Here is a 26,676-nt window from a genome sequence, read left to right as displayed (position 1 = left end):
CTGAATCATCAGAAAAGTCCCAAGCATTCAGTTTCTAAAGGAGCAATGAAGGGATCTCTATGCTTAAAGATAGTTCTCTAATAGCAAAGTAGAAAACTTAGTTACTATCCTCTGGTAATAACCAGGACCTTGATGGTTACTTTCTGAATAGCTAGCATCCTTCCTTCTCATTCACACCTGCTTCCTCTTTCTCACTGCACTTAAAATTTCCATTCCCTGAAGAGTCACCAGTACTCAACTCCCTGTCAATTTAGTCATATAATTACAGTCTTCAAATCATACAAATAAATAAAACTTGTGAACCCATCAAGTTCTGAATTAGTCAACATGTGGGGTATACTTAGTGTGAGTGGTGACAAGAGGAGGGGGAGTTGGACTTGAACTCCATATCTAATAACCAGACAAAGGCCCAGGAATAGCCTGAAGAGCCTCTGAAATGAGGCCCCTGGAAGTAGGGAGACACTAGACTCTGCCATAACTAAGACCACCAACATGGAGAGAAAGGTCTTCTAAGGCAGAGTCAAAATGAGGTGTGTCTATATACATGCGTTTGTGTGTGTCTCTGTGGGTGGGTATACACATGCATGTGCTGCTTAACTCTGACCTTTAAGAATAAAAGCAGAAGTATTAACCTAACAGTCTTCCAGTTACCATCTGGAAATGATTGGGAATTACTGATGGGGGGGCCAGGATTATTAGAGATGTTATGTTTGTTTTCTACAATGATTATCAATGAATCTTTAAAACAAAAGGATCCCAAGGCTTATCTTTAAGAGCAGCAAGGGGTGAAACTGGCCACTATTCCATCTTATTGCCAGGCTTGAGGAGAAGAAGGATGGCCTTCAACTAATGGAAGCATAGCAGCAGCTACTAAAGAAATTAAAGACAGGATGAATGTCCCGGGACCTTCTGCGTGGAGTCTGGTCTGAGTTTAAAAGGGATCTCTAGCCATCAAAATATTCATGTGATTACCTGAATGCGCCCACCCTTACTTGTCTTACACAGTATGTAAAACATGGAGAAAAATTTTAACTTGGTCCACATATATGCTTAGGCTGAAGGAAGTCCTTTAGCCTCATTTAACTTGTAAAGACATAATAGATCCCTAAAGAATCAGAAGGGTCAGAGCCCTATCAAGAATCTGATGAAGTTCACGTTGCTGTATGGTAGAAACTAACACAACATTGTAAAGCAATTATCCTCCAATTAAAAATAAATTTTAAAAGGACATTATGGCCCTCTTTGCAGAAAAGAGCACACATGAGTTTTGTTTAGAATTTCAGAGTAAAAAAAAAGAACTTCAGAGTTTACAGATGTCTGGTTCACATAACCCACAGCTTAGAAAGAAGCTGTCAGTTTACTGAATAGACTATAAGGGTTTCAAATTACCATTCCTCATAGAAAGGTGGGGGGGGGGTCATAAATTCCCCTAAATCTATCCAGCACGTCTCAACTCCTTTGGGTGGTAGGTAATATCTCCACTGATATTCATTCCATTTCTGGTAATGATACCCAATTCAGATTCAACAGTAGTGTTCAAATGCCTTCCATCCTGAGTATTCCCAAGGCCACACATGGCAAAGAAAAGTTCAAACAAAATTTGGTGACATTTTCCTGCATGCACCATTCTGGTCTGTGAAATCCCTGATTCCCAAGAAAGCTCTGATTCAATGCACTGCCATCTATTGCTAGTTTCTTTCATCCATGTACCTAAACACTGATGTTTTTTTTTAGCAACTTTTTCTTCTGTGAGTTTTCATTATTTGCTTTATGACTATCATACACATTTTGGATGCAACATACACAAAGGACATTTCATCAGCTTTAATGCTGTCCCCTTCAGTAATATGGACATGATATTAGGAGAGTTTCCTCAAATTTGCACAATCATTCCCTACTCAGTTAGCTTCTCCCCTGTTTTTAAGTCAAGCAATAGTTCGGTTGTCTTATCAGTCACAGTTCTATATTTGATGCGTGTTGGTCTCACTCGAAGATTCTGTCTGAAGCTCTGACTGGTCATCTTCAACCGGCAGAGTCACTGGACCAAATCCCAGCCTTGACTTTTCTGTAGGAACTGCAGTGATATCTTGATCCAGAGGAGGAGATCTGGAAGTTATGTAATTGAGGAAGGAGACAATCCCTAGGGGAAGAGAAGAATTCTTGGTGAGTTTCAAGAGACAGATGGTCTTTTGGCTTTGAAAATTCTAACTCATTCTTTCAATACTCAACTCACAAGGGCTCTTTTCAGTGAAGTCAATCCCCTGCCCACCCCTGCCCCCTGCCAGCACTCTCATTTCATTTCTGTACTTCTTCCATGGTTAGGACAAAGCCTGAACCTCCTGGGTGCAAATCATAGTTCCTACTTTCTGTATGATGCTGGCAAGTGTCTCAACCCATCTGTGCCTCAGTTAGTAGAAAAGTGAAAGTGAAGTCGCTCAGTCGTGTCCGACTCTTTGCGACCCCATGGACTGTAGCCTACCAGGCTCCTCCGACCATGGAATTTTCCAGGCAAAATGGAAATGGGTTGCCATTTCCTCCTCCAGGAGATCTTCCCAACCCAGGGATTGAACCCTGGTCTCCCGCATTGTAGGCAGACACTTTACCGTCTGAGCCACCAGGGAAGACAGTTAGTAGAACAGGTTACTAATTCTAGATTTTTTTCAGACTCCAAAATGCATGTTTTCTTTACCATACCACACTGCCTCTTAAGGTATGAATGTTCTTAATAGGAATGGTTAGTGCTTCTATTTCTCCTAGATTCCCCCTCCCTTTTGAGAACTGATTTTCCCTTCCATCCTCCTAGCTTAAGGCAGGAAGGGGACTGACTCACCCGCAAACAAGTATATGAAGTCACTCCCCCAATTAACCTGATAGGGCCATAGGAGAGCTGACTCCATCGTTTCCGAACTATACAAGTCGACCTGTTCCAGAAACAGGATGAGGCAGAGCAGCAAGCAGGAGGCTAGGACCAGAAGAAAACATGTCACATCCCTCGGTGTCTTTAATTTGCCTTGACTGCTACCCTCAATTCTTCTGCTTCCAGACACCATATTATTTGTCATTGTTGTTTAGTCGCTAAGTCATGTCCAACATTTTTGCAACCCCATGGACTGTAGCCTGCCAGGTTCCTCTGTCCATGGGATTTCCCAGGCAAGAATAACTAGAGTGGGCTGCCATTTCCTCCTCCAGGGGATCTTCGCCACCCAGGGGTCAAACCCACGTCTTCTGCATTGCAGGCAGATTCTTCATCACTAAGCCACTGGAGAAGCCCCTACACCATATTACATAGAAAGGATCAAAGAGATAAAATCTAACCAAGATGACTGACCAAGGTGAGGCCTCTTCCCTGGGTTAAGTTAACTAATGTGTTTCATACAGTAAGACAGGGCAGGTAGCTGGCAACTTGATGGAATGAAGAAGAGAAAGGGAACAAGAAAAAGAGGATAAAAACCCACACAGAGGAAATTTGTTCCCTCAACAATTTTGCCACAGTACTACCCTGCCATCTAGGTCTGTACCTGAGATGAAGCTGAGCATGGATACCTTCAGATCCAAGTTACCAGTCATCCTTCCTCTTCTAGGGAGGCAAGAACTGAAGAGCCAGCCAAGGACAACAAGTATGGTGAAGACAGAGATGAGGAAGAAGGCCCTGGAATATTGGAGGTAATCTGCCAAAGAGAAGGAGAGGCTTGGTTAATCCAGCTGGGAACCTCTCCTGAAAAAAACCAGACAGTCTTAGAGAAGGGAGTGAAGACTAAAGAGGATGAAACTGAACTTGCTATGTGGCATCCAGGGCACAAGTAAGAATCTTTCCCAGCTCTTCATTGATAGTTGGAATTTTTTACTATGAAGGCAAAACTTTTACTGTAAAACTAAAGATAATATACAAATAGTTCTGGGTACGTTAACACAGTAACTTAGATGTAGACCAGCTTATAAGAGGTGTGACCAATATTACAACACATATTTAAACTTTTTCTTGCTCCTAATTCTAATTCTAAAAGTGATACATACTCAATATAACATTGGCGGGACTACAAAAGTGCCAAGAAGCAGGAATAATATCAGCCCTATTCCAGCTACCCACAGACAACCATTGTTAGCATCTTATTTGGTTTCTTTCTGGTATTTTTCTATCCCCTGTACATAGTCGACATGATACTGAATAGTGATTTTTTTAAAAGAGATTATGCAGTAAGATTTTTCTCAGATCATCTGCTGTAAACATCACATTCAATGGCTACAAGATAGTCTATCATATCAACATACTTTGCTTAATGATTTTACCATTGTTGGAGTTTGTTTCTATTTATTTTTCTCTTTTAAATGTATCTGGCATGAACAATCATCCTGTGACTATAAAATGAAATCACATTTACCTTAACTCCCATATCATAATGATTTCAAGCCCCCAATTGACCGGATTGCAGGAATTTAACACTCCACAAATATCTCCTTTTTTTTTTCTGAGTCTCTCAAGGCCCCATCTCATGTGTGTTTGAGGATAGGTCTGCTAAGGTTCTTTTGCTCCAGTGCCCTGACCCTGGTGCCATAACACTCCTCTCGCTCATCTTTTGGCTCCAGGGCTCTGATCTCCTTGGTTCTGCCCCTTCAGACTGGGTTGGGTGAGAAAGAAGAGGGAACATGCCAACCCTTACTTTTTTTTTTAAGATTTATTTACTTATTTATTTTATTTTTTGGCTGTGGTAGGTGTTCATGGTTGCCCTCAGGCTTTCTCTACTTGTGGCGAGTCGAGTGGGGGCTCTTTGTTGGGGTGTGCAGGCTTCTCATTGTGGCAGCTTCTCTTGTTGCAGAGCACAGGCTCTAGGTGAGTGGGCTTTAGTAGTTGCAGCACATGGGTTCAGTAGTTGCAGCTCATGGGCTTTGTTGCTTCTCAGCACAGGATTGTCCTGAACCAGGGATGGATTGAACCTGTGTCCCTTGTATTGCAAGGTCCACTGGACCACCAAGGAAGCCCCGCCAACCCTTACTTTTTGCTACTATATCCCTAACATGAAATAGATCCTTCACTTGACTTCCCCAGCAATACAGAAGAATTCTTCTGTATTTTATCTTCCCCAGCTTTACAGAAGAATTAAGAAATGGAGTAACTTACAAGTAGATATATCTTTACTGAGGTACCACAGATCTACCAATATCTTCAATTTCTTTATAAGGTGCTTCCTCATCTAGCTTATTTTCTGTCTCAATGTAACAAGGACCAGCTCATCCCTACCAGGAAAAGTTCTCTAAGCACTTTTATGCCTAAAAAGCCAAGTCCAGCTTCAAAGTAACCTTAAAGAGAAGACTACCAAGCTTATCCTTGTCCACAAACTGCCTCTAAAGTTTTATTTTGTCTAGAACATACCACTGGCTAACAAAATCAATAACAGTAATTTCCATTAAGAGAAACCACCCTCTTACCCACTCCAATATTCTTGAGCTTCCCTTGCAGCTCGGCTGGTAAAGAATTCACCTGCAATGTGGGAGACCTGGGTTCGATCCCTGGGTTGGGAAGATCCCCTGGAGAAGGGAAAGGCTACCATTCCATTATTCTGGCCTGGAGAATTCCAAAGGGGTTGCAAAGAGTCAGACAAGACTGAGCACTTTCACTTTCACTTTCGTTTTCACCCTCCTACCCACAGAGGTCAGGTGCTATATGGCCCCAACAAGTTAGCCACATTAAAACATGATAACCCAAGGGCAGCACATTTTCTGAAAACTAGGTCATTCAGAATTAGCCAGTTAGGGGTTTCCCTGGTGGTTCAGTGGTAAAGAATCCACCTACCAGTGCAAGGGACATGGGTCCAATCCCTGATCCGACATGATCCCACATGCCTGGAGGTAGCTAAGCCACTGCTCCACAGCTATTGAGCCAGTGCTCTAGAGCCCTAGAGCTGTAACTACTGAGCCCCTGTGTCATAACTAGTGAAACCCAAGAGTCCTAGAGCCCGTGCTGTGCAATAAGAAGCCACCGCAAAGAGAAGTCCATGCACCTCAACTAGAGTGTAGCCTCCACTCACCACAACTAGAGAAAGGCCCATGCAGCAGCAAAGACTCACACAGCCAAAAATAAGTAAATAAAATTATATACAGAACTAGCCAGCTAGAGCCATCAGCTAGATTGAGCTGCATGAAGCCCAGTGTGATAAGCATCTTTTGCAGTATTGAGCCTATAGTCTCCATGGGCCCTCACAGCCCTTGTCTCAAGCCCTGGACCCTTGCCTACAACTCCTTTGACTATCATTAGTAGGACCAAGGAAAGGTACCAGTTTAATTCCTGTGCTTGGATATCTGGATTTGGGACTGATTGATGCTACTTTCCTCTCTTGCTTGCTTGAACCAAGAAGAGATAAAGCTAGCCTGGGATATCCCCCTTTCCAGGTACTTATATACTAAAAACAGGAAAAACTGAGCTGTAGAGATAAAATAAATCATAAACAAAGTGAAGTGACAAAGGTGTTCAGGAGAGACTGAATGACTAGTTGGCTTGATTTTCTTTGCCTGAGATCACAGTCTCCTCTGGAATCCCCTGAGGTCCAGAAAACTTCCTGCCTTTGGGAATTATGAGATTCTTCCGAATCTCTATAAAGAAGTTCACTCTTCAGCTTATGCTGGTTCACATGAGTTCCGATATTTAAAACACAAAAGAGGACTAAGATACCCAGTCCAACTCCTGGCTAAGATGAAACAGTCTAGTCTTTCTTCTACCACGAGGGGAAGACTACTTTCACGTTCTTCTTAACCATCTTTTCACTCTCAATTTCTTGTCTCCTGAAAACTCCATAAATAAGATCACTCACAATTCCATGAGAACAACTAAAGATCTGCAGCATAGTATAGTCTAAACCCTTACAGGAATCATGTCTACCAGTCATAATGATATGCAACAAATTATCTAACCAAACTAAGCACTTAGCTTCAGAGTCTAAAACAGCTGCATTTGGCTAACTTCATAGTTTTTTTAAAAAATTCATGTAACAAAACCAAGGTCTGAAAGCTGAATTCAAGCCTCTACATCCTATAAGAAGAAATCATATTTTAGCTTTTAAACAACAATTTTTAAAAATTAAATTATTTATTTTTGGCTGCACTAGGTCTTCGTTGGGGCAAACAGGGGCTACTCTTCATTGTGGCGTGTAGGCTTCTCAACGTGGTGGCTGCTCTTATTGCAGAGCTTCGGCTCTAGGGTGTGTGGGCTTCAGTAGGCATGGCTTGCAGGCTCCAGGGCACAGTCTCAGTAGCTGTGGCACACAGGCCTAGTTGTTCCATGGCATGTGGGATCTTCCAGGACCAGAGATCAAACCCGTGTCTCCTGCATTGGCTGGTTATTCTTCACCAATAAGCCACCAACGAAGCTTTAACCAACAGTGTATATGGCAGCTTATCTATTAATGTTTCAAAAATTTTAGAACCGGTTACAAAAGTCCCTACTTGTACATGTCAGTAAGAAATCTTGGTCCAGAGAGGAGTGCCTTAGATAGAAGGAGCACCCATGTGGGTCACCTGTACCCAAACATTTCTAAGCTTTCTTTAAGGACATGCACTGATGTGGACTTAGGTTGCAGGAATAGCAAAACAAGCCCCCCAGTTAAGGAAGACAATGAAGCTAACATCCTGGAAGAGAGATCACTTTCAATTTGGCAGAGAAGAAGTCCAAATCATTTGAAAAACTTGGTCAGACCCTTGCTGGTATTCTTACTATCATCCCAATCAGTGATTCTGTACTTCAGAGCACCACCAGGTAGCGTGTAAAAGCTGCCAGGACAGGAGGGGGCACTAGCCAACAAGAAAGAAGTAGTGTTTCTCAGTGAATTGAGAAACCGTTTGGCAGCTTGTAATTGATGGGCAAGATCCCCTTCCATTATTAGAAAAGTAAAACTTTGCCCAAGAGTTTCTGGAAAGTGAGAGGTGTAGGGCTGTAAGCCACCCCACTCTTGTGAACAAATAGGTTTGGTTCACGTGAGATGCTCATCTCTTTTAAGGCTGTTGACACCCCAAAAGGAAGCAGTGGGGAAGTAAAGACAACACGAGATGAAAAAGCATGCTGGTCTTGCCTTCTGAGAGGGCCCACACTCTGTCTGTGGAGTGTGTTTCTCTCTAAATAAATCCACTTCTTACCTATCACTTTGTCTTTCCCTGAATTCTTTCTGTGATGAGATGTCAAGAACCCGAGCTTCAGGCTTCCCTGGTGGTCTAGTGATTAAGAACCGCCTTGCAATGCAGGGGAAACCAGTTCGATTCCTGGTCTGGGAAGATCCCACAAGTCGAGGGGCAACTAGGCCCCTCGGCCACAACTACTGAGCCTTCACTCTGGAGCCTACATACAGCAACTGCTGAAGGCCTGAGTGCCCTAGGCCTTGTGCTCCACAACAAAGAAAGCACCACAATGAGAAGCCCATACGAAGAGTAGCCCCTGCTCTTCGCAAATATAGAAAGTCCATGCACAGCAACAAACACCCAGTGCAGCCAAAAAACAAACAAAAAAAGAACCTGAGCTTCATTAAGTCCTGAAACTAGGAACTAAGACCCCCACCCACATAGAGGATGGTGACTTCAGCCTGAGCACAAGGTTCCTAAAACACCACCCTGTTACCTCACCACCAACCAATCAGAAAAAAGTCTGCACACAGTGGAAGATAATGAAGACTCTGACCTCCTTCCCAAATGATTCTCCCTTTAGAAACATTTATAGATATAAAATATATAAATTATGTACACAGTCGTGTCTGATTCTTTGCGACCCCATAAACTATAGCCCATCAGGCTCCTCTGTCGATGGGATTCTCCAGGCAAGAATACTAGAGTGGGTAGCCATCCCCTTCTCCAGGGGATCTTCCCGATCCAGGGATTGAACTCATGTCTCCTGCCTTGCAGGTGGATTCTTTACCATCTGAGAAGCTTTCACGGTGGAGCGGAATCTTCAGAGCTGATGTCTGGACACATGTCCACCTTCTCACCAGGTTGCTAGGTTCCTCAATAAAGCAAACCTTCCCTTTCCAACATAACAACAACAAAAGAAGAAGAAAGAGCAGAGTAGTGAAGTCATCTGGTAATGAGATGTTCCAAGAGGGCTCCCCTCACTTCACTCTAGTTCCTTCAGCAAAAATCAAAGCCAGGACAGGGTACAGTGCTCCAAAGGGATCTAGCCCCTTTCAACTCTGAAGGAGCCAGATTGAGTGGATGGAGATGGGAAGTAGACATTGACTTTGAGGATGAGGAAGGTGCTGCCAGAGACAAGCAGAGGAATCAGTCCACTTATTTAGCCAAATTTAAGCCTCCAAGCTGCTGCCATGGTGCCTTCATTCCAGGAGCATAAGATCAAAACTCCCCCAGGCTCAGGGGAAGTGCCCAAAGGAGGTGGTTTTGGAATACAGGAGATATTGGATGGATACCTAGCACTCTGGAAAGGAAGTTCTGAAACGTTCTTTGTATTTAGATTCACTCGTACTTGGTTGATACATCAGAATCAACATCCCTACACAGCTTGTGGGTGTTTATTGTGTGAAGGTTCCCAGAGTCCTGGATCTGGACCAAAGACCCAGGCTTTCTTCTCTACCCTCTGCAAAACAGCTCAAGTTCCTCTCATTGGCAACACACATTCCTTTACGTTATGGTCTGATCTCACTTATGGTATGTAGGAAATTAGCAGAAAGGTCTGTTGCATGCTGAGACCTAGTAGTAGAAATGAAGGATTGCATCCTTTACCCCCATTCTTTCTTCATCCCATCACCAATACAGCACAGAGGTTATCAGTTATCTAGAACCAGGGGAAGAAAGAGGTAGAGTAACAACGACCTGAAGTAAGTCTAGGACGGAGGAACATGAACACACACGCTTTTGAGCCCATCTGAGATAGCCCCAGTGAAAGTCTCAGAATTGACTGGGGACACCATGGGAGAGGTGGCTAAATTTTTGCAATTCAGTAGGTAAAAGTTTGTAGTTCTTGAACTTGGGCAATAATAGATGATAGGGTCCACATGGGGTCTCACTGATGGCTCATTATGTCAACCTTGGAAACAAAGAACAAATCACAGTGAACCTTGAGACTGACCAAATTCCCCAAATGGCATCCTGTTATCTCACTGGCGCCTATCTTCCCAAAGCTGCGAGACCACCAGATTCCAGACCTCCAGCTATGTGACCATCCCTTTAGAGAATTTTTCATTGGTGGGGTATAAGAAGGACTCCGTCAGAAAGGGACGACGCTGGTTCTCCTTAAGGGTCAGTGACTCTCTATTTTCCCTCTAATAAATTCCCTTTTCTTGCCTGACTGCCCGGCTGGTTCTCTTTTTCTCTGCACTCACCTTACATTCTGGTACTAAAAGCGGGGAGGGAAGATCCACCGCAAATGGGTGGGCTCCTGTCACAAGCCCACCCCTCCCTTGGACCTGGATGAGAAACTGAGGCAAACTCCCGGGATGGGACTTTCCACGTGCCTTGCTGGACTGACATCCACACACCAGCCCACATTTCATCCATGGGTTACAAGGGTGAGTGAAATCCCATTCCCTCGGATCCTCTCTCTCTCACTTCATTTCCAAGTCCTAGTACTAGGCGGGAGGATCCCCACTGCCCTCAGGCCCTGGACCTTGTGTCCTGTCTGACTCTGAAATAGGGGACGCCCATTTCAAAGCAGACTATTGTTACTCTCAGAGAAAATCCTGAGAATGGGGATGCCTTTTCTCTCGGATCTTTCTCCTCGCTGTCTCTCGCCCTTGTCTAACCTCCCTATTCAGCCGCAATGGGAAATTTTCAATCCCTGCCCTCAAAATCTATTCCTCTAGGATGCCTTTTACCGAAACCTAAAAGCTTTGGGCTTCCAAGGGGAGATCAGACCAAAAAGACTTATTTACTATTCTAACACTGCCTGGCCACAATACAGACTTGATAACACGTCCCAATGGCCAGAAAACGGAACTCTCAATTAAAATCCTCTGCGGAACTTTGAAGACTTCTGCCGCCACAATGGTAAGTGGTTAGAAATCCCTTACGTCCAGGCTTTCTTTGCTCTTCGCTCTTGACCCCCTCTGTGAATCCTGTTCTACTTCTCAAATACTCTTAGCCCACTCTGGGCCACATCCTCCTAATACAATGTTTCCTGATCCCTGTTCAGACTTTTCTTCTTCTTCCTTGGACCCTGCTGACCACAGCCCACCCCCGAGCACTCCCGATCCACTTGCAGCCGTTCCAGATCCAGTTCCACAACCTCTACCTTACGAACCCCCCTACCTTCCTCCTTCTCAAGCACAGGCCTCCAGCTCCCAACCCCCCTCCCCAGACCTCAGCCCCACCCTCTACCCTGAGGGTCCCAAGGTTTTACCCCGACCTCCCTAGATCCCCTCCCTGTACCCGTCCCGAACAACTTTAAAACAGGAAGCTTCACCGCAGGACCCCACTCCTTCCCCTGCCCGACTCCTCCCTTTATGGGAAGCAGCTGGAGCAGAAGGCTTTGTTGGGGTTCATGTCCCATTCTCCCTCACAGATCTATCTCAGGTTGAAAAGCGTCTTGGCTCCTTCTCCTCAGACCCTGATAATTATCTAAAAGAATTCAAGTATCTTACCCAGTCTTATGACTTAACCTGGCATGATATTTACATCATCCTTTCCCCCACTCTTTGCCCAAGCCTCTCAGGCGCATGCTGATGAGATACACAGGACAGAGGACACTCAGCCCGTAGGAGCCACGGCTTCCCCGCCCCCACGATGATCCTAGCTGGGATTATCAGGCAGGGAGACCCGGAGGAGCAGCCTGTAATCATATGATTGCTTGCCTCATTGTGGGCCTTCAAAAGGAAGGGCATAAAGCCGTCAACTTTGATTAAGCTCTAGGAGATAACTCAAAGACTAGGCGAAAACCCGGCACAATTTCTAGCCAGCTTAATGGAAGCGCTACAAAAATATACAAAATTAGACCCATTTTATCTCCTAGTCGTCCACAGATACCCAAAAGAAACCAAAAAAGGCAGAAGAAGGCCCTCAAACCCCTCAATGAGACCTTTTAAATTTAGCCTTTAAGATTTTCAATAACTGGGAAGAACAGGCAAAACTAGAGAAGGCCCAACAAGATCAGGCCAAATACTATCTTTTAGCCACCGTCCTACACAGCTCCAAGCCTCCATCAACCAGCAAAGAAAGGAAGCCACCTGGGCCCTGTTTCAAATGCAGCAAAGGCCACTGGGCCCGCTCATGCCTAAAGCCAAGGCTTCCTCCAAGTCCATGTCCCAGCTGTGGCATCAAGGGACATTGGAAGGTCGACTGCCCAACTCCCTCTCCAGGGATCCGGACATCCCCTCCTGGTCCCGAGCAGGAGTTCTCCAACCCAGCTCTGCTCAGCCTCCTCGGACTCACCGCTGAAGACCGAAGGTGCCCAGGGCCCCAGACCCCAACTCTCATCACCTCTATGGAGCCCAGTGTAACTCTTACAGTGGCAGGATCGTTTACGAGCCTTCACCAACCCAGCTATCCACAAATTACTTCTCACTCAGATTATCAAAAACTTCGACCTCACACAAATCCCCTTGACCCACATTCCAGCCTTTCCTTATCTCACCTCCACGGTGCCCCTGTCCTGCAGGAAGCAGTTACAGAAGATTGACCTTCGGCCCTTATCCTAAATCAAAAAGGCTGGAATGATAGAGTCCACATGGGGTCTCATTGACAAGATGGCTCATTATGTTGACCTCGCAATCAAAGAATTAATCACAGTGATCCTTGAGATTGACCAAATTCCCCAAGTGGCATCCTGTTATCTCACTGGTGCCTATCTTCTCAAAGCTGCGAGACCACCAGATTCCAGACCTCCAGCTACGTGACCATCCCTTCAGAGAATTTTTCATTGGTGGGTATAAGAAGGACCCCGCCAGAAAGGGAGGATGCTGGTTCTCCTTAAGGGCCACTCACCCTCTCTTTTCCCTCTAATAAGTTTCCCTTTTCTTGCCTGACTGCCTGGCTTGCTCCCTTTTTCTCTGCACTTGCCTTACAATTGCATGTTATTATTACAGGCTGATGAAACCTAGACATACTGATAACATTTGGGGCATTCCTAATGAAATCTGCATTGCAGATTAATTACTGACCTAGAATTAGGACTAGTTAACATTGAAATGGGCTTCCCTGGTAGCTCAGCTGGTAAAGAATCCACCTGCAATGCGTGAGAACTGGGTTTGACCTCTGGGTTGGGAAGATCCCCACCCACTCCAGCATTCTTGCCTGGAGAATGCCCACGGACAAAGGAGCCTGGTGGGCTACAATCCATGGGGTCGCAAAGAGTCAGACACAACTGAGCGACTAAGTACAGCACAGCACAACATTGGAAATAGGGTGGATACTTGACTTAACAACTGTGTACTTAAAGAACTCGGTTGACCTTCTCTAAACAACTTGGCCTCAGGTGAATTCAAGGCTCCAAGAAATAAACTACTGTTTTCAGTGACAACATTTCAAGATTCTGATTCACTAAAGATTTAAATAGGGGCTTCCCAGGTGGCTCAGTGGTAAAGAATCTGCCTGCTAATGTAGGGAACACAGGTTCGATTCCTGGTCTGGCAACATCCCCCATGCCGTGGAGCAACCAAGCCCAGGCATCACAAGTACTGAACCTGAGCTCTACAGCGGGGGAGCTGCAACTCCTGAGCCCATGTGCAGCACCTCCTGAAGCCCACATGCCCTGGAGCCCACGCTCTGCGATAAGAGAAGCCACTGCAATGAGATGCCCACTCACCGCAACTGGAGAGAAGTCCACATGGTAACGAAGACCCAGTACAGCCAAAAGTAAACCAATCAAATTATTAAAAAATGTTAAACAATAATCTCAAAGCCTGAGGTTTAGCCTGGATACCCAGTTACATAAATACAATTGCAGCTTAATGTTTATGCCTATACCTGTTTTATTTTTATTTTTTTTTTGGCCGCACCATGAGGCATGTAGGATCTTTAGTTCCCCTGACCAAGGGCTGAACCCGTGTCCCCTGCAGTGGAAGCAGTCTTAACCAATGGACCACTAGGGAAGTCGCTATGCCTGTATCTCTTACTCCATTTCTCTAGAAATGAAGTTAGTGAGCGTAAATCTCTGGATGCACTTATCATGCTGCTTTGGTTGTTCCTCATGGTGTGAGAGTGCATCATGCACGGATATTACCATTTACACATCTCTGTTAATATCATGGCTAAACATCCTATCTCACTGTTCATTTGATTTGCTGTTCTTTAATGACAGATAGAGGTTGTTTGTTAGACATCTGTAGTGTCTGTTTTGTAAATCGCTTACAAAAAATTTATTTATGGAGGTATTTTATTTATTATAATAAAAACTTATATATCATTTAATATATATTAAGGCCATTAACCTTCTATCTTTCATATTTGTTGCAATTATTTTCTCTAGTTTTTAGTTTTAGTTGAAGATGCAGCTGAATTTTCTGCCTGCGTTTCATTTTAGTTCCTTCTGAAGATCTCATTTTAGGATCCTATCCCTTAGTTCCAGATACTAAATATGTGTGCATGGATGCTAAGTTGCTTCAGTTATGTCTGACTCTTTGCGACCCTATGGACTGTAGCCCACCAACACTCCTCTGTCCATGGGATTCTCCAGTCAAGAATACCGGAGTGGGTTGCTGTGCCCTCCTCCAGGGATGGAACCCACGTCTCTTATGTCTCTTGTATTGGCAAGTGGGTTCTTTACCACTAGAGCTACCTGGGAAACCCATACTAAACATAATGGGTTATATTTAGTATCACCAAATAGGTGATACTCCACTTCAGGGTTGGATAGATGCCCCCTCCCCCCAAATCTTGGACTCCTGTTCATCTTTGGAGAAATAAACACTTTACTCATGTATGCTTTCCTTCACAGTACCTGTTCTTTTGTATGAATATATCTCTTGGTGGATGTTGGGGAAACTGTATAGTACAGTTTTTGCTTTCCTCTAAGTCTTAGTTCTGGTTGAAAAACTTCATGCATATGGTATCTTCTAGCCCTAGAAATTTTTTATTTTTTATTTTTTTTATTTTTTTGAAATTTATTTTTAATATATTTATCTTTTTGGCTGTGCCAGGTCTTAGTTGTGGCATGCAGGGTCTTATAGCCTGACCAGGGATTGAACCTGGGCCCCCTGCATTGGGATTCTTAGCCACTGTACCACCAGGGAAGTTCCTCTAGAAATTTATTTATTTATTTTTTGAAATTTATTTTTTAATATTATGTGTTGCATCTTCAGATTTACTTAAATTCACAAAAATTTGATAATTTATTCTCTAAACATCTGGCATTTGATATACTACATATCTGATGTGCATTCAACTTCTCTTCTACAGTTAGCAGAACAAACTGACCTTGAAAGTTAAAATTGACGGAGGCTGAGACACTTTGCTCTATCTTCCAGCTGTGATCCAGCACTCCTATTTCTGCAAACCACATTAGACTAACAATCTCATTGCATCACAAGAAGAGCTCATAAATGAGAAACAAGTTCTTCCCAGAGAGTAAAAGACTATCAGCTCATAATTTGGGAGAGGAAATGACCCGAGGTATGAAGGAGAAAGGGTACACCGAGGATACCAGAGAAAAGGACGTCCATGTTCACAGTCTGGCTGAGATCCCTTCTGGACTCAGAGAGGTGAAGGTCAAAAGATCTTGGAGGAAAAAAGACGAAGAGCCAATGTGGCAGAAAATTCTGGAACTGTGGGGCCTGCAGCATTCAATTCAGTGACACTCACAGGGTGGCTTGGGTGTGTGGCTCCAGCACAGCTCATGGTTGCATGAGATCCAGAGTCCTGCGTAGAGCTCAAGGCCATCATTGATCACCAGGAACTGCACCCAGTTCAGTGGGGACATGCAGATCAGCACTAGGAGGCTAAAGCCACAGAGGCTGCCACAGAACATTCGGATGTAGCCGTGTGTCTGATCCACATGCTGCTGTCGCCTCTTGGGTGGCATCAAGGCACTCGGATGTTGGGTGGGGAGGGTAGGCTACAAGGGCGAGGGATGAAGGAGATATTGCCTACCCAAGAAGATAACCCTTAATCCCCTGGGTCTCCTGCTCTTCTCTACCTCAAGTACCCCCACATGTGAGATTGGGACATCTCTCCCTACCCCTTCCATAAAAAACAGGTCAGGGTCATCCTTTCCCTGTCTTTAGGACAGTCTGTCTAGACCCACCTCTAAACAAGTCCTCTTCTTCCCATTGAACTACAACTAGGTATCTCCTCACCCTTTTGTATCTCCGGTCCCCCTTGACTTTGGGAACCTCGGGATAGTAGAAGGTGAAGACTGTTTGCTCCTCCCTCTCCATCTTGGCAGCCAGTTCCCTTTCTAACTGCCACGGAACTTGTCTCGGTACGTCCTCATACACACTGGGCAGAATTCAAAGGGGGCTGGAAACCCCTTGGCAAACATTCCATTTCTGCTTCATATTCTGGGTCTGCTCAGATTGAGAAGAAATCCTCAAGTGTTAAGCATGTATGTGTAATGCTCTGCACCCTCCTTCTCTGACCCCTCCCAACTCCTTTGTTAAATAAATCCTCAATTATTTTGTCACCAGTTGCTACATGTCAAGTTTTGTGATAGGTCCTGGGACATAAAGATAAGTGAGATGTAGTTCCCTAAAAGCAAATTTAAAAATATACTCTGTTGTCTCCAGGACTCAGTAGTTTGTGGTTATAATTTAAGATTATATATCTGATCGGAATATAAATATGTTTATGTATAGAGATATCTCAGCAGTTCAGAATTCATATTCTCGCCCCCATTTTAAGTGGAAGACCTCAGTGTGTCTCAATAGATGCAGGAATCAGTCTGTCAGCCACAGTCCTTCATTCAGCATCCACCTTTTTCTTCCTTTTTGCTCTAGTTTCCCCTCTTCAATGTCCTCTACTCATGAAACCATTCAAGGTGCAGCCTCTGCCACTGCCTCTGCAGATAGGGCTCTGTGAAAATGCCAGCGTCCCTACCCCAGGGGGCTACCAGCCAATGTGCTGAAAGATAATACAGCAGTGTTGAGTTCCACATGGAACTGGGGAGAATAGCCTTTCCCTGGTTCCACAGCCAGCACAACATATGCCCAGAGTATCTCAAAGTCTCCTTTTCAGACAACTCTCGGCATTGGTCCTAACTCCTTTCCTCACAAGGACTCAAAACCAACCCAAGATGCTGAACAGATGTCATCCTGTTGCACAGCGTGAACTTTGATTCCAGGAAATGCTCAGCTGGATCACCAGCTCTTGTTTTCCAAAGTTTGGGCTGAATCAGAATATCCCCGCACACTTTCCTCCTACCATATGCTCTCCCTACCCGTCCCAACTTGTGGAAACCTATTCTTTATTTCAGCCAATGAGAGCCACTATTAATAGCTAGTTTTTGTCCGTGCTTTAGCATATAGTCCTCCTTCTGCAAAAGTGTTAATTGACTGTCTCCTAAAACTTAGCCTACTGCCTGAAAAGAATAGTATTTCATGTCGAATGAATGAGTGAGCAACACATTTTCATATTAAGTAGAGGGGCTTCCCGGCTAGCTCAGTTGGTAAAGAATCTGCCTGCAATGCAGGAGACCTGGGTTCGATCCCTGGTTTGGGAAGATCCCCTGGCGAAGGGAAAGGCTACCCACTCCAGTATTCTGGCCTGAAGAATTCCAGTGACTGTATAGTCCATGGGGTTGCAAAGAGTCGAACAAGACTGAGTGACTTTCACTTCACTTCACTTCTTTACCAGTAGCGCCCTACCTAGGAAGCCTATCAGCCTCTCCAGTGAAGTGAAAGTCACTCAGTCGTGTTTGCAACCCCATGGACTATACAGCCCATGGAATTCTCCAGGCCAGAATACTGAAGTAGGTAAGCCTTTCCCTTATCCAGGGGATCTTCCCAACCCGGGGATCAAACCCAGGTCTCCTGCATTGCAGGCGGATTCTTCACTAGCTGAGCCACCAGGGAAGCCCAAGAATACTGGAGTGGGTAACCTATCCCTTCTCCAGGGGATCTTCCTAATCTAGGAATCGAACTGGGGTCTCCTGCAACACAGGCAGATTCTTTACCAACTGAGCCACCCCCCCTGCAATGCAGGAGACATAAGAGATGGGGGTTTGATCTGTGGGTTGGAAAGATCCCCTGGAGGAGGGCATGGCAACTCATTCCAATATTCTTGCCTGGAGAATCCCATGGATAGAGGAGCCTGGTGGGCTATAGTCCACAGGGTTGCAAAGAGTCAAACATGACTGAAGCAACTTAGCATGCATGCAAGAGGACGATACAGAGAACAGAAGAGTTAATGCTGTCAGGGGGAAATTAGGGAAGATTTAGATGTTTAAATGGAGGTTTAGATGGAAAAGACGCTGTCTAAGCTGAATTTTAAGGGAATTTGACAAATAATTGCGTGGAAGGGCACGTGAAACAGAACATGCCCTTTCTGTCTCAAGGCAGAAAGCCACAAATACCATGAAGTTCTGAAGGCACTATAAGCAGAGTGGTTCTATTGGCGGGGCGGGGCGGGGCGGGGCGGGGCTACATCACAAATAGTCTTTTATGCCATGCTGTGCAATTGTATTGTGAAGTTTTTTTCAGTGCCTTTTATTTGTCTTTTGTCAGAGTATAATTGCTTTACAACGTTGTGTTAGTTTTTGCTATACAACAAAGTGAATCAGCTATATGTAAACACATATCCCCTCCCTCTTGAGTCTCCCTCCCCACCTCCCACCCCACCCCTGTAGGTCATCACAGAGCCCTGAGCTGAGCTCCCTCCTAAAGAGCAGCTTCCCACTATCTATTTTATCCACAGTAGTGGCTAACCCATGTGTGGGGCAGGAATAGAGACACAGCTGTAGAGAATGGACTGTGGAGGCAGAAGGAGAAGGGGAGGGTGAGAGGACTTGGGAGAGCAGCACTGTGAAGTTTTAATTGCTGGAATATTCTAACCTTACTGCAAAAATTATAGGAAAGACTTTTCCAGCTGCATCAAACTGGCTTGCACAGCACATCTGTTAGATACACATGTATGACCAGAGAGCTAATATAGGCTTTGAATAGGCAGACCTGCATTTCTATCCTGTTTGGGCATTTAATTAGTTCCAACACTTACAGGCCAAGTTCCTTGGGGAAATTTCCTTAACCTCACTGAACGTCAGTTCCTTCATCTCTAAAACTGGGATGAAAAGCTTTCCTGCCTCACAGAATTACTGTGAAGATGAAATGGAATAACACACCCAAAGCTCTGAGCATAGTGCCTTAATAACTGCACAATAAATATTATCATTGATGGATATTGATATTACTGATAAATATACTATCTATAGTGAGCAATTAATAAGTGCTTGCTAAATACTATCTATTATTATTTTTAAACTGTCTTTCCAAGAATCCTCAAGCACAGTCTTGGCACAGGCCATTCTGAGACATGACATACATATGTTAATGGAAAGAATGTGTCAACCTCTCGCCCCTCCAGAAGTAGCCCTGGAGAAGCACATTACCAAAGAGATGCTATTGATGTAAGGTGGGCATTCTGTGAACAGTATCTGATTTGGTAAATGACGCAACTCTCTAGCTAGTAACGGAGTAAGTCAGGCACCATTCAAGTCTCAGTACTACCAAAAGGCAAGATGTTCAGGCCAGCTGGGAACTTGCTAAAGCCTGGGATGAATATGACAAAACGAGCATTTATTCACATCTAATGACTGAAGCTGAAGCTCCAATACTTTGGCCACCTGATGCAAAGAGCCGACTCATTGGAAAAGACCCTGATGCTGGGAAAGACTGAGGGCAGGAAGAGAAAGGGGAGACAGAGGATGAGATGGTTGGATGGCATCATTGACTCAATAGACCTGAGTTTGAGCAAACTCTGGGATAGTGAAAGACAGGGAAGCCTGGCATGCCACAGCCCATGGAGTCGCAAAGAGTCAGACACAACTTAGTGACTGAACAACAATGACTGTGTATATTGCAATTCACCTACTTTAAGAAATAGTTTGGGGAACTTGCCTGGTGATCCAGTGGTTAAGACTCCATGATTCCAATGCAAGGGGTGGGTGTCAAGGAACCAAGATGCCACGAGGTGCAGCCAAAAAAAATAAAAAGAGCAGCAGCAATTTGGGATCCCCAGTGTGTGCTACCACCTCCACCTTCCAGACTCATGGGACCCGAGGGGAGCATGGCCACGGCCAGTGGAGCGAGTGGCTTGAGCATAGGCTGCTACTACCTGGAGCTGCTGTGGAAACAATATCATGATGGCTGCTTATGTTCCCTGTTGCTCCCTGCAGAATCCCAGAGCTCTGCTCTTGCATTGAGTGAGTTCAATGCAGAACTAGATCAGGCTGGTTAAAGACTCGGTCTCTGAGGAAACAATTGGACTGATGCGAATGCAGTTTTGAAAAGCAAAACAAAACAAAACAAAAACTGTGGACTATATATACTGTGATAATCCACCCCATTAGCCTGTGGCTATTGAGCTGTGGAAGGTCTGCGCACCAGCAAAGCAGGCCCTGTTTCTGGGCCCCAGACTGACTTCACATAGCCCCAGTAAGGTTAGAAAACCAGGCCCCCCACACTGGTCACTGAGAGGGAAAAGTGGATGGGAGGCTGCTGTCAAAGGACATAATCTGATCAAAAATGGCTTCTAAAAATCATTGATGAAGAAGAAAAAAATTGGATGACAAAGTATATAATAATATGTAGAAACTGGAAAATTATGATGAAAACACACACAGCTCTCTTCTTTATTTAACACTAGAAATACTGGGTATATAGTCTCGGTGCAGTTCACGCTGCAAATGACCCTGGAAAAGCACAAGGTATTGTCATATGCCTAAGAGCAAAGTACTATCGGCTTTCTCAAAAGCTCAGCGGTGAAGAATCCCCCTGCCAATGCAGGTTTGATCCCTGGTCCAGGAAGATCCCACATGTCACGGAGCAATTAAGCCTATATGCCACCACTATTGAGATTGTGCTCTAGAGCCCAGGAGCCGCTACGACTGAGCCCGCATCCCACAACTAGCCTGTGTGCTCTAGAGCCCCATACTGGGGAACAAGAGAAGCCACTGCAGTAAGTCCTTGCATCACACAAAGAAAGAGCAATGTACTATCATAGTAGCAGAAGGATGATGTTCCTTCCCTTGGATATTCGTGTGTTTGATGAATACAACATGTGGTATTTCACAAGAGAACTTTCTACAGAAGGACCAATGATAAAAATGTGAGAGACATAATATATGTCATTACTAGCCAGGCACACTTGCACTTAAGGCATTCTGGGTCCTTCCACAAAAGCAAAAGTGAAAACTTCCTGCCTTTTATCAGGATGCTTTGGAGGACTATTTAAAGGAAATTCAATAAATAGGTGGATTTTAACATATTCTATCCATCTTGGCATCAAAGGTGGCGCTAGTGGTAAAGAACCTGCCTGGCAGTGCAGGAGACATAAGAGGTGTGGGTTCGATCCCTGGGTCGGGAAGATCCCCTGGAGAAGGAAATGGGAACGCACTCCAGTATTCTGGCCTAGAGAATCCCATGGACAGAGGAAACTGGCTACAGTCCATGTGGTTGCAAATAGTCAGACACAACTGAAGTGACTTAGCACGCACCCATCTTGACAACAGAAAAACACATTACTTTCATTATCATTGTGTATTTAGTCGCAGAGAAAAAGATATAAAATAAGTTTATGGTACTGAAAAAACAATTTTGGTTGGGAAAAAACAAGACATGAAAAAGTGTTAACTACAAAGAAAAATTTTGATAGATTATACTGAAATTATGAACTTCTGTTCACCAGAAGATACCATTGAGAGAGTAAAAAGACAATCCACAGAGTGGGGTAAAATATTGCAACTCTTATATCTAACAAAGGGCTTGTAGCAAGAATATATATTCAGAACTCTTTCAAGGGACTTCCCTGGTGGTCCAGTGTTTAAGAATCCACCTTGCAATGCAGGGGATGAGAGTTCAATCCTGGTCAGGGAACTAAGATCCCACATGCCGAGGTGCAACTAAGCCAAACTAGAGAGTTCATGCACCACAAGGAAGATCCTGTGTGCCACAACTAAGACTTGATGCAGACAAAAAAAAAAAAATCTTACAAATCAATAGGAAAGAAAGCAACCTACTAGGAAAATGGCAATTGATGCTTTGCAATATATCAAAATGGGCAATAAACATATAAAAAGGAGCTCAACTTCATTAGTTATCAGGAAAATGCAAATTAAAACCATAATGCAATAACACTATGCTTCCATCAGAATGACTCAAATGAAAAAGCATCAGCAATATGGGTAGCAACTGAACTCTCATATGTGTCTCTTGGTGTGTAAATTGGTATAGTCACATTGAAAAACTGCTTGGCAGTATCTTCTGGAGGTGAATAAGCACATTTCCTTTTCAATCTAGTGTGTGAGTGTGCTCAGTCACTCAGTTGTGTCCAACTCTTTTCAACCCAATGGACTGTAGTGTAGCCCGCTAGGTTCCTCTGTCCATGGAATTTTCCAGGCAAGAAAACTGTTCTGCATTGCCATTTCCTTCCCCAGAGGATCTTCTGGACCAGGACTGAAACTGCATCTCATGCATCTCCTGCATTAGCAGGCAAATTCTTTACCACTGCACCACCTGGGAAGCCATGGGTAGGGCAGGTATGCAAAAGGAAATTGTCCTCATGTCTACCAAAAGACAGGTATCATACATGTCATATGTGCTCCCAGCAGTACTGTTTTATTTTTTTAGTACTTTTCGTAATAGCCCCCAATTGGAAAGTACTAGTAGCTGGGTAGAAAAATGGATACTTGTGGTAAACTCATGCAAGGAAATACTATATAGCAATATGAGTAATCTACAAGCACATGAGAAATATGAATAAATCTCATAAATGTAATGCTGAGCAAAAGAAGCCAGACTTAAAGGGTACATAGGTATGATTCCACGCAAATAAAGTGTAAAGCTAGCAAAACTAATCAGTGTGGTCAGAAGTCAGAAATACTGTGGCAGAACATCCCTGGCACTCCAGTGATTAAGACGCCATGCAGGGAGCCCCGAATTCGATCCCTGGTCAGGGAACTAGATTCTGCATGCCATAACTAAGAGTTCAAATGCCGAAACTATAAAAAAAAAATCCTGCTGCAACTAAAGATCCTGCAAGTCTCAAGGAAGATTAAAGATCCCACATGCCACAATTAAGACCCAGTGCAGCCAAATAAATAAATACATATTTTAAAAAAGAAAAATCAATCTTCTATTAAAAGAATAATTTAAAAAAAGAGATACGCTTGGGAGGAGAATGACTAGGGACCAAGAGGGGACATGCAGAGGACTTTTGGAGTGCTCGAGATGTTCTATTTCTTGATCTAGACACTGACTACCAGAGTTCTACATGCATATTATACTTTAATAAAAAGTTAGATACATATATCAAGAATCTTTTTTAAAATCAAGAATCTTTAAAATGTATCTTTTGTCTTGGTAAGTTCACCTCTAGGAATCTATAAAATCAATATTTTATTGTTACAGATTATTTATATAACCTTATCTACTAGGAACTGTGCTAGGTGTTTTACATATATTAACTTACTTGATTTTGTGAACCAAAATTTTCCATTTGATTTCCTAATGTGTTATTGCTAACATATAAATATAAAAGATTTATTTTTCTATATATTTATCTTTTATCGGGTCTTGACTGAAATTATTTTCATTCTAATAGTTTCGTTGGATAATTCTCAAATTTTCTAAGTAGACATCACTATCATCTACAAATAAAGATAATTCTGTCTCTTCCTTTACAAAATGCATCTTATTTCATTGATTACAGTTTTATTCAGTTCAGTCGATCAGTCGTGTTCGACTCTTTGCGACCCCATGAATCGCAGCACGCCAGGCCTCCCTGTCCTTCACCAACTCCCGGAGCTTACTCAAACCCATGTCCACCGAGTCAGTGATGCCATCCAATGATCTCATCCTCTGTCATCCCCTTCTCCTCCTGCCCCCAATCCCTCCCAGCATCAGGGTCTTTTCCAATGAGTCAACTCTTTGCATGAGGTGGCCAAACTACTGAAGTTTCAGCTTTAGCATCAGTCCTTCCAATGAACACCCAGGATTGATCTCCCTTAGGATGGAATGGTTGGATCTCCTTGCAGTCCAAGGGACTCTCAAGAGTCTTCTCCAACATCATAGCTCAAAAGCATCAATTTTTCAGCACTCAGCTTTCTTCACAGTCCAACTCTCACATCCATACATGACCACTGGAAAAACCATAGCCTTGACCAGACGGACCTTTGTTGGCAAAGTAATGTCTCTGCTTTTTAATATGCTGTCTGGGTTGGTCATAACTTTCCTTCCAAGGAGTAAGCATCTTTTAATTTCATGGCTGCAATCACCATCTGCAGTGATTTTGGAGCCCCCAAAAATAAAGTCTGACACTGTTTCCACTCTCTCCCCATCTATTTCCCACAAAGTGATGGGACCAGATGCCATGATCTTAGTTTTCTGAATGTTAAGCTTTAAGCCAACTTTTTCACTCTCCTCTTTGACTTTCATCAAGAGGCTTTTTAGTTCATCTTCACTTTCTGCCATAAGGGTTGTGTCATCTGCAGACCTGAGGTTATTGATATTTCTCCCGGCAGTCTTGATTCTAGCTTGTGCTTCCTACAGCCCAGTGTTTCTCATGATGTACTCTGCATATAAGTTAAATAAGCAGGGTGACAATATACAACCTTGATGTACTCCTTTTCTTATTTGGAACCAGTCTGTGGCTCCATGTCCAGTTCTAACCATTGCTTCCTGACCTGCATACAGGTTTCTCAAGAGGCAGGTCAGGTGGTCTGGTATGCCCATTTCTTTCAGAATTTTCCACAGTTTATGGTGATCCACACAGTCGAAGGCTTTGGCATAGTCAATAAAGCAGAAATAGATATTTTTCTGGAACTCTCTTGCTTTTTCGATGATCCAGCAGATGTTGGCAATTTGATCTCTGGTTCCTCTGCCTTTTCTAAAACCAGCTTGAGCATCTGGAAGCTCTCAATTCACGTATTGCTGAAGCCTGGCTTGGAGAATTTTGAGCATTACTTTACTAGCGTGTGATATGAGTGCAATTGTGCGGTAGTTTGAGCATTCTTTGGGATTGCCTTTCTTAGGGATTGGAATGAAAACGGACCTTTTCCAGTCCTGTGGCCACTGCTGAATTTTCCAAATTTGCTGGCATATTGAGTGCAGCATTTTCACAGCATCATCTTTCAGGATTTGAAATAACAACTGAAATTCCATCACATCCACTAGCTTTGTTTGTAGTGATGCTTTCTAAGGCCCACTTGACTTCACATTCCAGGATGTCTGGCTCTAGGTGAGTGATCACACTATTGTGATTATCTGGGTTATGAAGATCTTTTTTGTATAGTTCTTCTGTGTATTCTTGCTACCTCTTAATATTTTCTGCTTCTGTTATGTTCCATCCCATTCCTGTCCTTTATCGAACCCATCTTTGTGTGAAATATTCCCTTGGTATCTCTAATTTTCTTGAAGAGCTCGCTAGTCTTTCCCATTCTGTTGTTTTCCTCTATTTCTTTGCATTGATTGCTGAGGAAGGCTTTCTTATCTCTCCTTGCTATTCTTTGGAACTCTGCATTCAAATGGGAATATCTTTCCTTTTCTCCTTTGCTTTTCACTTCTCTTCTTTTCACAGCTGTTTGTAAGGCCTCCTCAGACAACCATTTTGCCTTTTTGCATTTCTTTTCCATGGGGATGGCCTTGACCCCTGTCTCCTGTACAATGTCACGAACCTCCGTCCATTGTTCATCAGGCTCTCTGTCTATCAGATCTAGTCCCTTAAATCTATTTCTCACTTCCACTGTATAAAGGGATTTGATTAGGTCATACCCGAATGGTCTAGTGGTTTTCCCTACTTTCTTCAGTTTAAGTCTGAATTTGGCAATAAGTAGTTCATGATCTGAGCCACAGTCAGCTCCCGGTCTTGTTTTTGCTGACTGTATAGAGCTTCTCCATTTTTGGCTGGAAATAATATAATCAGTCTGTACTACCAGCAGCTCTATGCCAATAAAATGGACAACTTGGAAGAAACGGACAAATTCTTAGAAAAGTATAACTTTCCAAAACTGAACCAGAAAGAAATAGAAGATCTTAACAGACCCATCACAAGCAAGGAAATCGAAACTGTAATCAGAAATCTCCAGGAAACAAAGTCCAGGACCAGATGGCTTCACAGTCTGAAATTCTACAAAAATTTAGAGAGAGCTAACACCTATTTACTCAAAACTCTTCCAGAAAATTGCAGGAAGAAGGTAAACTTCCAAACTCATTTATGAGGCCACCATCACCTTAATTCCAAAACCAGACAAAGATGCCACAAAAAAAGAAAACTACAGGCCAATATCACTGATGAACATAGATGCAAAAATCCTTAACAAAATTTTAGCAAACAGAATCCAACAACATATTAAAAAAATCATACACCATGACCAAGTGGGCTTTATCCCAGGAATGCAAGGATTCTTTAATATCCGCAAATCAATCAATGTAATACACCATATTAACAAATTGAAAGATAAAAACCATATGATTATCTCAATAGATGCAGAAAAAGCCTTTGACAAAATTCAACATCCTTTTATGATTAAAACTCTCCAGAAAGCAGGGATAGAAGGAACATGCCTCAACATGATAAAAGCTATATATGACAAAACCACAGCAAGCATTACCC

At 43.5% G+C, this 26,676-nt stretch overlaps 1 protein-coding gene and 1 pseudogene across 1 annotated transcript; one reads left to right on the top strand and one right to left on the bottom strand.

Moving 5' to 3' along the window:
- Nucleotides 1-1,809: 1,809 nt before the first annotated feature.
- TMEM202 (transmembrane protein 202) lies at nt 1,810-16,292 on the bottom strand. The gene is made up of 5 exons (XM_043471003.1): nt 16,212-16,292; nt 15,718-15,970; nt 3,519-3,668; nt 2,831-2,962; nt 1,810-2,140 (listed from the first exon to the last, which is right to left on the bottom strand). The coding sequence occupies exons 1-5, from the start codon at nt 16,290-16,292 to the stop codon at nt 1,962-1,964; spliced, it is 795 nt and encodes a 264-aa protein (XP_043326938.1). The 3' UTR covers nt 1,810-1,961.
- A 3,895-nt stretch (nt 16,293-20,187) lies between these two features.
- LOC122444166 lies at nt 20,188-21,613 on the top strand (annotated as a pseudogene).
- The last annotated feature ends 5,063 nt before the right edge of the window (nt 21,614-26,676 follow it).

This window comes from Cervus canadensis, chromosome 6 (genome assembly GCF_019320065.1).
Source record: "Cervus canadensis isolate Bull #8, Minnesota chromosome 6, ASM1932006v1, whole genome shotgun sequence".
Classification (NCBI taxonomy): Eukaryota; Metazoa; Chordata; class Mammalia; order Artiodactyla; family Cervidae; genus Cervus; species Cervus canadensis.
The sequence above is the reverse complement of the archived record's forward strand: the minus strand, read 5'-3'. Positions and strand labels throughout refer to the sequence as shown.

Excerpts from the sequence above, each read along its gene's own strand:
- TMEM202 (XM_043471003.1), bottom strand. The coding sequence starts at position 16,292 with ATGGAGAGGGAGGAGCAAACAGTCTTCACCTTCTACTATCCCGAGGTT. Across the intron at positions 15,971-16,211 it reads GGGACCGGAGATACAAAAGG|CCTACCCTCCCCACCCAACA; the intron begins GTGAGGAGATAC and ends TCGCCCTTGTAG. Across the intron at positions 2,141-2,830 it reads CTTCATATACTTGTTTGCGG|GGATTGTCTCCTTCCTCAAT; the intron begins GTGAGTCAGTCC and ends CTCTTCCCCTAG.